At 39.7% G+C, this 12,418-nt stretch overlaps 1 protein-coding gene across 1 annotated transcript in view; it reads left to right on the top strand.

Moving 5' to 3' along the window:
- The window catches only part of Nipa1 (NIPA magnesium transporter 1), a 47,880-nt gene extending 38,213 nt beyond the window's left edge, over positions 1-9,667 (top strand). Inside the window, exon 5 of the mRNA XM_087556917.1 lies at positions 8,864-9,667. Within this exon, the coding sequence (XP_087413043.1) occupies positions 8,864-8,919 (56 nt within the window). The 3' untranslated portion in view covers positions 8,920-9,667. The remainder of the gene's footprint in view (positions 1-8,863) is intronic.
- Positions 9,668-12,418: the final 2,751 nt, after the last annotated feature.

Genomic DNA, 12,418 nt, shown 5'->3' with positions numbered 1-12,418 from the left:
TTTTTAAAATAAAGAGCCAAAGAATAGCCGGATGTTGGTGGCATATGCTTTTAATCCCCAGAGGCATACAAGCCTCTGAGTTTGAGACCAGCCTGGTTTACAGAACAAGTTCTAGGACAGCCAGGACTACACAGAGAAACCCTGTCTCAAACCTGCCCTCTGCCCCCAAAGACCCAAATATAGTTCCCTGAACTTTAGAAAAAAACAGTAAGTAAAAGACTAGTTTAGCATAAAGGAATCTGGTTTTCTGGCCATTTGTCAGACTCAGTAAATTAAAAGTACGAATGATGATCTTGGTGTATGAGTTAGTAATTTATGAAGAACAGAAACAAGGTGACTTAAACAACTGAAAACCTTGCATAAAGCAGTAGTTAGTAAATGTTCAAGTTCATTCTTCTTTGTATCAGCTCTTGAATTTTTTTTACTCATTAGTATCTTTATGACTATAAAACTTAATTTATTGACTAGAGCGTAAGTGGAAAGTGTTATGCAACCAGATCAGTATCATTTTAATACAAAGGTCTCTGAGTTAAGGATATAGCTATACTAGTACAGTGAAGAAATTTATAATGTGCAAATTACCTCGTTCATTTTTGCTACTTACCATGGAGCTTAGTTTAAATGCACAATTACACCATGAGTATCCAAAGGCTAATATTTTGTGTATCAAACAAAATTTTATAGAATTAATACTTCTCCTAACATTCTGGAACAGCCAGATTTACATACGGTCAGCAGATTGCTTCAGTAGGTTTCATGCTTTTGTTCAGGAAGAACAAGTTATCACTCACTGTTAACTTCCAAATAACAATCGTGAATAGGGCCTAATTTTCAATGTAGTGCACGTGGATGTATTCTTACTTTTACTAATTCAGTTTTCACAATTCACATGGAAATGCAAAAGAAATTAAAAATTCCCAAGTCAGAGCTCTGGGGGAAAACCTAGAATGCAAAAGAAACTCTTAGTGTTCTCTCTAAAAGTGAGTGCATAAAGAAACACTTTCAGGGGTTGGGGATTTAGCTCAGTGGTAGAGCGCTTGCCTAGGAAGCGCAAGGCCCTGGGTTTGGTCCCCAGCTCCGAAAAAAAAGAACAAAAAAAAAAAAAAAAAAAAAAAAAAAAAGAAACACTTTCATTATGATATAGTTTTGGGTTTCCCTTCTGATAAAACTTAAGAAAACGTGCCTATTATGTACTTTTCCCCAAGTCTTTAAAATCATCAAAATAAAAAATTTTGGAACAACTTAGGAAACTACACTTGGAAGACATTTAGAACATTTCTCTCCTCTTCTTCTTGGACGGAAAATATCTTGCTCAGTAAATATCTTTATATTTGAAAAGGCTGTTTCCTGTTGTAAGTATTGATTAACTATAAGATCAGTTAGGGATTCCTGTTGGAACCCAGATCCAGGATACCATGTGGAACACTATTCTGGTCTGCATAAAGGGTGTGGGGGGCGGCGGGGTTCTAGAGGAGGAAGACATAACTGCCCACACTGGGACCTTTGGAGAGGAACTGCTTCTCCAGCATCCCTGCCGATCACTGAGACCATCAATATAGTCTTTTATATTAGGATATCAATAAAATATATTTTGCTGCTCTCTGTTCAACTATTAGATTCTATTTCTACTGTTTAAGCCATTTTTGTTCTGCTTAATTTTATTTAGTAAATAATCACAGAAATAATATATTGATATTTTCTTTCATTGAGTTTCACATATATTTTCTTATTTCTTTTCGTGGTTCTAAGGAATTCAAACGTGGCCATTATACACGATAGGTAAGAGTTTACTTGGAGCCATAGCCCTAGGCTGCCCGTGTCTACTTTTGATAGAACCATGCGCAACCCTGCAGTCATAGATCTTCTTTCTTTGTTCCTGACAGTCCAGTTCTTGGTCAGTGCTGTGCTGAACTTCTAGAAGCTGGTCTCTAGGTGTCTGTAAAGTACTCAGAAGTAGTGACTTTTAGATGTAGGAAAACAGATGGTCTGTTGAAACAAGTGTTACTGGGCATAGACTACTGCTGCCCACTGTGTAATTTTTTTCTCTTTATCCCCTTAAAAGGGTCTTATTGTGTATCCTAGGGTGGTCTTGGACTCGTATTTCCTCAACCTCTCCAGTGCTGAGATTACAGGCATATGTCATTACACTGGACTTCCTGCATATTCAAATTTTTTGTTAGCAGCGAAACTTTTATTCCAGACTTATCTAGGAGAGCAGTACTCCTCTCTGATACCTACTAGGTCTTGGTCAGTATTTCTGTGATCTTTAAAAGACCTCATGTCTATATGGATTAGATCTAAGGAAGTATTCTCAGTGTGTCTGACACAAAGGACTAAGCCTTCTCAGGGACCAAAACTGTATTATCAGATCCTTAGCACAGACTTTCTAAGGACATAGCCACATTTTTCCTATGTTTTATGTGTATTCACTGCTAGATTCTGTAGTTGTTAAAAGGCTCCTTGACACACCAGTCACATCATAAGCCAGTTTACCACATAGAAGGCCTAAATTGTTTGTATTTCTCATTTACACATGACAGTTGTCACTGTTGAATTTTAAGGGTCTGTTATTTAGTTCATAAGTGACTTGTCACATCTGGCAAGATTCGTAAACTGTTTTATCGATTGAAGAAGATTAAGAGTTATAAGAATAGCAATGAGCATCTGACCCAATATCACTACTCATTTTTTATCATACACATTTCTCATGTACAATTAAATGCAGCAAAAGAATATTTTTAAAAGTAACAGCTGTTGTATCAAAAGATAGCTATTTAAAAATTGATATTATGTAGAAAAAAATGATCATGTAAATAAACATCTGTTTCAAATGTACCCAAAAATAATTTAAGAGCATAGTCATAGGCCCATGCAGTCAGGAAGGATTTATTTATTTGTTTGTGTTTAAAGGTTTATATTTATTTCATGTCATACGGGCGTTTTTCTGCATATATGTATGTGTACCACCCGCATGCAGTGCCCACCAAGGCTGGAAGAGGTGGAAAGATCCCTTGGAACTGGAGCTTCTGCCGTTGTGCTCCACCAAGAGGGTCCTGGGAACCCAACCTGAGCCCTCGGCGAAGCAGCACGTGCTTTTAAGCACTGAGCCATCTCTCCAGTCCCAGAGGACTTTCATTTTTCCCAATTTTCTCCTGATTTGTGAAAATGTATGTGAGTTTTTTTAACCTTTCTGTGCCTCGGTTTTTCTACCTCGAAAGTTGTAGGAAGGTTCTCCAAAACCGATTCTAAACCGAGGATACATTCAGTAACACTCTGGGAACTGAAGGGAGGAGCAGTGTGCTCAGAACTGCTCTGGAAGGTTGCAACGTTGGAGTCTCATCAAGACTGTGCTGTAGAGCACGTAACCTTGAACACCAAACAAGTAAGGGGAATGCTGGGCACAAAGTTTGCATGATTCCGTAAGACGTTAACTTTGTTTTAAGGGTTTACATATTTTGTTGGAGAAGGAGGAAATAAAACATGGACTTCAAAAAAAATAATGGAAAGACCGGATGGCATGACGAGTTCCTGTGTTGGGCTGCGTTGGGCTGTGTGCTGTATATGTAACCTGTGTGTCCCATCAATTCTGTTTCGTTGAATTTCTCATGAGACATGCTGAACTTCCTGCTCACCAGGGCACCTGAGCCCTCATACTCAACTATCTGATGCCAGGCAAATGTCAGGAACTCCCGAAACACTAATGCCAAAGAGTCACCTTGACAAATTCAGAATGCTTCTTTTGTCATAATACCTTGCATTTCACCTCATCAGTGTTTTTGCACTTTACAAAAGTTTAAAGGTGTGGCATTTCGGTTGTAATCCTGGTTTTGCTTTTTAAAAGAATAATTATTACTTCCTCATGAAATGAACATAATGAGAGAAACAGATTAAAAAGAATGCCAAATGTTGGTTGCGTGAAAGCTTTTTTCACATGAATGTAGTAGGGGAAAATGTTTCCAGTTAGTACACACACATATTTATCACTGTCTAGGACTTGCTTATATTTTGCTTCATAGAAGTAGTCATAGCATGTTATAAATGCCTTATGTAGATAAAAAGGCTCTTAAGTTTTACAATAATATTTATTATTCTGTATATGTTTTAAAATAAAGTAACATTTCTAGCTGAGTATGTGTTGAATTTTTCCCAATGCTTGGAGTTCTTATGTACTCTTGGGTTCTAAATCATTCCAACACTTTTGTTGTTTTATTTATGTGCAAGCTGGGTATGGTGGTGCATGCCTTTAATTCTAGCACTCAAGGAGGCAGAGAGAGATTTCTGAGTTCAAGACCAGCCTGGTCTCTACAATGAGTTCCAGGACAGTCAGAACTATATAAAAAGAACTTGTCTCCAAAAAATTATGTATATGTGCGTGTGCTTAAGTATACTTACATGTGCCATATGCATTCAGTGCCCACGGAGACTAGAAGGTGGCATTGGATCTCTTCGAGCTGCAGCTTTAGGCAGGGATGAACTGTCCATTGTAGGTGCTGAGATTCAAACCTTGGCTCCCTGCAAGAGCAGCAAGTGCTCTTAATCACTGAGCTATCATTCCAGCCCGTAATACAGCAGATATGTATTGTATAAATTGACAACATGACTGCTCCATGGTATAACCACAGCAGAAGGTTTTTGTTGTGGATGTGAGAGAGAACAGCCAGAGACATCTGGAAGGTCCAGAGCAGAGAGAGAAAGTGATAGACTGAACATGGCCAGCTGACTAGACTTGGGGAGGGGTGCAAGTGAAGAAAATGAAGAATAAGACAAGACCCAGAGAGAGAGAGAGGGACTAAAGAGAGCACTTAGCTGTAATAGCAGGGTTATAGGGAGAAATGAGTAGCTGGAGGAGGGAAACTCCTGGGCTGGAGAAGGTTTATGATAGGAGAGGCGGTGAGAAGAGATGGGTACTTGTGACACTGAGGGAGCTTGGAGCCAGCATGCTCTCTGTGATGCTAATAGACACCACAGGTTTCCATATGTCCCTTCTGCCGGAGGTAAGGACAATGGCTCTTTTATTGAGGGGAAGCAGCTTTACAAGTTCCCTAGGAATGCTGGCTTTTGTCTTGCCACCTTAATTTGGGGAAAAGGAATTTCCTTTGAACTTGACATTTGTTAGTTTACTTGTGTATCTGGCTTAGGGGATGTATTTGTTACTTTTATAAAATACATTTACCTTAAGGACCAGTAAGTTTAATTAATTTTGGTATAGAATCCCAGAGAGATAAGAGAGCCTAGGGAGCTAGCTGATCACATTTTAAAATCTGTATGTAGGAAGCAGGGAGAACATGCAGGAAGTAAGGCAAGGCTATAAACTCTCAAAGCCTGCCCACTGTGACATACTTCCTTTTCAGCAAGGTTCTATCTCTGAAAAGTTCTATACCTTACCCAAACAGTATCCCCATGTGTGGAACAAATGTTCAACTACATGAGCCTACAGGGGACACTTCTTATTCATACCTCCACAGTTGGCCTCTGGACCACATTCATTCATGGCCATCTCATGATGCAAAACTGTAGTCCAACTTCAAAAGTCCCCATAGCCTTTTAACAGTTTAACACATCAAAAGTCCAAAGTCTCTTCTGAGACTCAAAGCAACCTTTTACCTGCGACTCCAATAAAATAAAGAAATAAAATAAAATAAAAATGAATTACATAGTTTAAATATTAAAAGGCACAAAATATACATTCCCATTACAAAAGGAAGGAATGGAGACATAGTGGGGAAAGATTAGATCAAAGCTAGTCTGAAAGCCCACAGGGCAAACACCAAATCCTGTAGCTGTGTCAAGTATCTGGGTCTTTAGTTCCAAAAAGCTTAGATGTTCTACCAGCTTTGTTCTCCAAAACACAATTTTTTCTCTTAGGCTGGTTGTATCCTTGTATGTAGTTGCTCCTCCTCCTCCTCCTCCTCCTCTTCCTCCTCTTCCTCCTCCTCCTCCTCCTCCTCCTCCTCCTCCTCCTCCTCCTCCTCCTCCTCTTCTTCTTTTTCTTTTTTTACTTTTCATGTCTCCGGACCAGTCAGTACCATGTGGACAACACTGCTAGATTTGATTACTGGTAAACCTTTGAGTCATGAGGAGAAAGGACCAAATCCATGACTGTCCAATAAAGTAAGCTATATTTTGATAAGCACCTGTGATTAGCCAGCCAGCTGTCTTACCCTAAACTGGGCTTTAAGAGAGCAGTGCCTGTTGGCCACTTGAAGTCCCTTTTATAGGAGAGATAAGATGTTCACAGGGGCAATAAAGTTGGCTGTTGTACAGCCCAAGAAAGATGAGAGACTGGAGAGATGGCTCAGTTGTTTAGAACATTGGCTGTTCTTCCAGAGGATCCAGGTTCAATCCTCAGCCCCTACATGACAAACTCACAACTGTCTGTAATCCAGCTCCAAGTGATTTGACACCTTCATACAGTCTTACGTGCAAGCAATATACCAATGCATATGACATAAAATAAATCATTAAAAAAATACATAAAAAGGAAGGAACAAGGGGAAGGATGTACCCCATTTGATGGGGTTGCAAAGCTGTTTATATCAGGTCTAAGAAAGAGGAACTTATTTTTAATTACAAATAGAAACCTTAAATTGTAAGGACTTAACACAAGCACAAACAGGAACTTATTTTTAAACTGCAAACAGAAACCTTAACCTGCACAGGACAAGCAGGAACAACTCTTCCTCTTCCTCCTCCTCCTCGGCCTCCTCTTCCTTCTCTTTTTTTCTAGAGACAGGGATTCTCTATGTAGTCCTGTATTTAATTACAGATAGAAACCCTTACTTACAAAGACTTAGCATAGGACAAACAGGAACTTAGTCTTAACTGTCCTAACCATAAACCTAACCCTTAACCTACAAGGTTTATTCCTGTTTCGGTCGCAAGTTACCAGTTTAGGATACAACCTTCCCTGCCTTGTTCCAGAGTAACAGAAGTTTTGTATGCTGTTGCTTTTTAGAAGAAACCCATTAGGCCTTCTTCCACAATTTGGAAGCTTAGCTGGGTGAGGTCTTGCACTTCTTATTCTAATGGTGAGTAGCAGGCTTCTCTCTAAAGGCACCACTGTCTGTGATAGACACCTTTTCACCACAGGGCTTGGTTGTAGCTTTAAGCTTCCCAGCTCTCTTTTCCTCTCCAAGCTACACATGTTTCATCTCATTCTACTCTGCTAGTTGCTCCTTTTCAAAGTAGATGTTCGTAAGAGTGTTAGGAATTAGGCTGGAGTTGTCAAAGGACTGCAACTGAAGCGTATGGGGATATGGGAAAGCTTTATTCTTGATTAAGTAAGAGTACACTGGGAAGAGGAATCATACCACGGCAGGAAGTGCACTTGGGTTTTATTCTAAAGCAAGAGGTTACTGTCTTTTCCCCTCATCAGGAGGGCCAACCACACTCTCTTGAGATTGGTTAGCTCAAAAAGAATTTGCACAAAAGAAATGAAGGAAATGGAGATGAGCCTGAGGCTTTTGCACAGCCAATGGTTTGTCCCAGGGGATTAAAACAATTGAGTAAAAGCCTTACAAGGTGGGAGAGAGACAAAGGTCTGAATCTTAAATACAAATGTTAGTTTTTGATAGGAAAGAGTTTTCTTTCCAAGAAGTTAGCAATAAACCATATCCCAGACACAATGTTATATTGTCTGGAAATAAAAAATAGTCCAATTTTTTAATTTATCCTCATCACGAAAATCTCCGGAAACAGGCAGAACGCAGAACGTAGTCAATCAGACCCCATCACAAAAATGGCCTCAGGCCAATTGCTACAGTCCTTGATCTTCTCACACACCTGGTGAGCTCTCCCTCCACTTTCTGCATTACTCTTAGAATTAATGTATTGTAGAATTCAAGTACAGTGGTTGAACTCCATTAAATTCTGCTTTCATGAGAAAGTTCTGTTTTCTAGTCCAATGTTCCAAAGTCTTCCACACCCCCCTCAAAATTAACACAGGTTCTTCACAGCAATAACCCCTGCCTTCCTCACCCAAACTTCTGTATCCGTTACTTTTCTGTTGCTATGATAGATAAAATACCATGACCAAAAACAATTTAAAGGAGAAAGAGTACTTTGGCTTTCGGTTTCAGAGGGATAGAGACTCCATCATGGTGGGACAGACAGGGCACAGCAGTAGGAGAAAGATGCTGGCTGATGACGTTTTATAATCTATGCACATAAAGCAGAGTGGAAGCAGGCCACCAGTTAATGCATTTTCAGCAGGCTTTGTCTCCTAAATCTTCCATAGCTTATCCAACCACACTGCCACCAACTCCAGCTAAGTGTTCAAACCTGAGTTGGTAGAGGAGGACACTTCTCATTCAAACCACAGCAGGAGGCACATTTTCATTTTCTTATTTTCACATTTTCATATTTTGAGTTGTATATTTTATATTTTAAGCTCGGAAAAATTACAGTACCTTAGCACTTTTTAGTACTTTAAGCACCACTAGGAATCTTGCCATTAAAACCTTTTGTCTCCTATATGAATCTTGCTTTTTTGTTGTTGTCCTTGCAGATAGAATCAATCCTTTTACACACAAAGCAATTCTTTTTACTAGTGTTCTTCCCTTCAACCTGTTAGCTTAGTTAAAGAGGAAAAGAAACATCTATTCCTCTCTATGAGGAGGATGCAGACAGACCAAGCAAAGATTCCAGCAAGTTTGGTAAAGTAAACATGGATGACGGCATGGCATGGAGCATTTCTGTCACCCAACACTTACAATCTCATGCACACGAAGCTGTGTTATGTGGCTTTAAGTTTACAGCTGAGTAAATATAAACCTGCATTCAGAGCACTATCCAGTGTCAAAAGCAGTAAAGACACACTATAGTAACTTAAAGGATAAGTAAAACCAGACTTTGTCCCGATCAGGATTCAGCTGGTCTTGGAAAACACTGTCCAACTTTGGGAAGAACGGCTTGTGTTGATGCAGGGTGGCACATACAGAGCTTTAAGATGGAGTAACTGTGGCCAGGATTTGAAGAGTCCCTCTAGAGAACACAAGGCCTTGCACGTGAGACCATCCTTCTACCATGGAACTGTACACTGAGCTTAGTGTTTTTTGAACCTTGGATGTTAAGTTTCAGGAGGGGCTTTTTAGTTGGAAAAGTGGAGAGAAGAGTCAAGAAACAGTTTGAAACTGGATGCATTCCTGTTGAATGTCTTTGGGTCTATTCATTCCATTAGGTCTCCACTCAGAAACTAGGCCATGGTCATGCGCACCAGGAGCAGACCATGAAACTAGGCCATAAGCCATCTACTCCAGCAGCAGACCCCCAAAGGCCAGGAACAAGACAATAAAATCCCCCACCTGAGGAACAGCCTGAAGATAGCCACGTGAATGGGAGATTCTTATCTCCGGATAGGCCATCTGTGCTGTGGAGCCCGTCCTGTGATTAACCATTCATGATGCAGGAAAGCAGTCCATCTGGGGCATCCTGGCACCCACTGAAGAGGTTTTAGATTATCTAACCCTAATATAGTGGCCAATCAAATTGTACTAATATCAGGGTTTTGGCTCCCACCAATCACATTAGAGTTTATCTGATCCTTCTGGAAAATTCCCCCAATTCCCTATAAAAGAGGCCAAATATCTTTGTCTGGGTCTCCGTTTTGATGCGGTGGTGACATCTGCATGCTGGTTGTTTCTACAGAATAAACACTCTTTGTTCTTGCACACTATTTGAGTCTGGGGTCTTCTTCAGCGATTCCTGAACCCTACACTGTCATCAGAGCACTCAGAAGGTACAAATGGAAGGATCAGTTTAGAGTTACTTTCAGCACGATGAGTTCGAGGCCAGCCTAGGGTAGAGATTCTGTCTATGCCATTAAAACAAAACAAAACAAAACGATCTTTCTTTGTATTTCCAAGAGAGAGATTTTCAGTCAAGGAAATAAATGAGGTTCAGAGTGGAAGTGGACTATGTTAGTAGGTGGTGAGGCAACTAAGCAACAAAATACAACCACTCTAGGTAAATAGATGAAATGGTGAACCAGAGGGAGAGAAAGGATCCAACTAACTTACCTGTATATAATATCACAGCCCTAATATTAGTATATACCTTTTTTACAGTTACTTAAGATATCCGGGGCTCTTGGTATCTTCTCTTCCTCCAAATTTTGACATAGTTTGACTATTTTCAATTATCACAGATTTTAGGGGTTATAGTGACATAGATTGGTTACTATGCTCTGGAACTGAAAATCCAATTCGGTCCTTTCAAAGCCCCCTCTTATGTTTTAGAGTATGCATGCATTGTTATTCCTGCTTCTTTCCTAATTTTTTAAAAGTTTTATTTAATGTGTTTGAGTGCTCTGTCTGCATGTATACCTACATGTCAGAAGAGGGCATCAGATCATATTATAGATGGTTATGAGCCACCATGTAGTTGCTGGGAATTGAACTCAGGACCTTTGGAAGAGCAGCAAGTGTTCTTAACCACTGAACCATCTCTCCAGGCCCTGCTGCTTTCCTTTATCTGTGACCATCCTCCAATTGTCATAGAATATTACCTAACTTTTGTGATTCTTACCCTGCTCTTAGACATTCGAGGTCATCTATTGCTTTAAGTAAACTAATATTAACTGAAAAGCAGTTACATAGTAGTTCAATGTATAATATTTAATATATAATAATTTTAAATACTGATGAGGCCCAGAGTTCACCTCTCCCAAGCTCTCAATGTCCCCCCAAAAAACAAGGTAGAGAAAGGGCAACTCTAGTGCTAGGTGTTGCTTGTGGAAAATATGATTTGTTCTGAAGTTCTGTGCTTTTGTAATAACATAACCAAAACTTACACAAAAAAACTATGTATTAGCCACAGTTTTAAAAACTATAAAAAAATATAAAGGCCAGATGTTGTGGTGCAGGCTTTTAATCATTCACGAGGCAGAGGCAAGTGGATCTCTGTGAGTTCAAGGCCAGCCTGGTCTACAGAACAAGTTCTAAGACAGGGTTACACAGAGAAACCCTGTCTGAAAAAACAAAACAAAAAATACTATTCGCCAGGTATGGTGGTGCATGCCTTTAATTTCAGAGCTGGGGAAGCAGCAGCAGGTAGATTTCTGTGAGTTCAAGGCCTGGTGAGCTCTAGGATAGCTAGAGTTACCTAGTGAGAATCGGTCTCAAAAAACAAAGAAAGAAACAACTATAGTAAATCTTGACTGTTTTTAGAGCAGTAATAAATAGGATTTAATTGCTTTGAGGTATAATTGGCACATAATAGGTTACAATTATATAGTGTGCTGTCTTAGGATTTCATTGCTATGAAGAGGCACCATGAATAAAGCAACTCATAAAGGACAACTTTATTTGGTGCTGGCTTACAGTTTCAGAGGTTCAGTCTATTATCATCATGGCAGGAAACATGGCACTGTCTAGGCAGACATGGTGCTAGAGAAGGAGCTGAGAGACAGGAAGGAGACTCTGTGCACTGGGTGGAGCTTGTATACCTGACCTCAAACCCCACCACCACAGTGACATCTACCTTCTCCAGCAAGGCTTCATCTACTCCAGCAAGGCCACACCTCCCACTTCCCCTGGGCCAAGCACATTCAAACCACCACAAGCATATATGGTGTATATGATGAAAGTGACATCATGAGCAAAACTGAAAACAGTCATCATCTCAAGTTTCCTTTTGGTACTTGAAACCTTCTGCTTTTCTTGCCTCTCCACACCCAAATAATCACTTTATGCTACTATGTGCTACTTCCCATTCTCTAGACTTTCTTAAGATTTATTTCTATGTGCATTGATATTTTTGCCTGCATGTTTGTCTGTGCAAGGATGCCAGATCCTCCGGAACTAGAGTTACAGACAGTTGTGAGCTGCCATGTGGGTTCTGGGAATTGAATCCTGGGGTCTTCTGGAAGAGCAGCCAGTGCTCTTACCTGCTGAGCCATCTCTCTAAACCTCCATTTCCTTTTATTTATTTGCCAGATATTTTATGTACAAGGAAAGGCTGGCTTTTACTTCTCAGAGACTCAGTCATTTTATAGCATCTATCAGTAGTTAGTTCCATTTTATTAATTACTGGTTAGTTTTCCATCATATCGATATAATGCTGTTTATTGACTTATTCACATTAGGCCATTTGAGATGTGTCCGGGTGTGTTTGTTGTAATTGCAAATATAACTGCCATAGAATGTCTATTTACAATATCTCTCATGCTTATATGTATGCTTTCATGTCTTTTTGATAGATACCTTAAACTATTGGGTCATATGGTTGGAGTATGTTTAACTTTTTTATTTATTTATTTTTGAGACATGGTCTTTCTGTGTAGCCCTAACTGTCCTGGAACTTCCTCTGTAGACCACACTGGGTTGAACTCTCCCTTCTGAGTCCTGGTATTAAAGGTATCTAATACCACGCCTAACTATATTTAACTTCTGTAGAAACTGTCAGCCAATTTTCCAAGGTC

Source organism: Rattus norvegicus, chromosome 1 (genome assembly GCF_021556685.1).
Source record: "Rattus norvegicus strain SHRSP/BbbUtx chromosome 1, alternate assembly SHRSP_T2T, whole genome shotgun sequence".
In the NCBI taxonomy this organism is placed as follows: Eukaryota; Metazoa; Chordata; class Mammalia; order Rodentia; family Muridae; genus Rattus; species Rattus norvegicus.
Note: the sequence above shows the minus strand (reverse complement) of the source record. Positions and strands in the feature narration are given on the sequence as shown.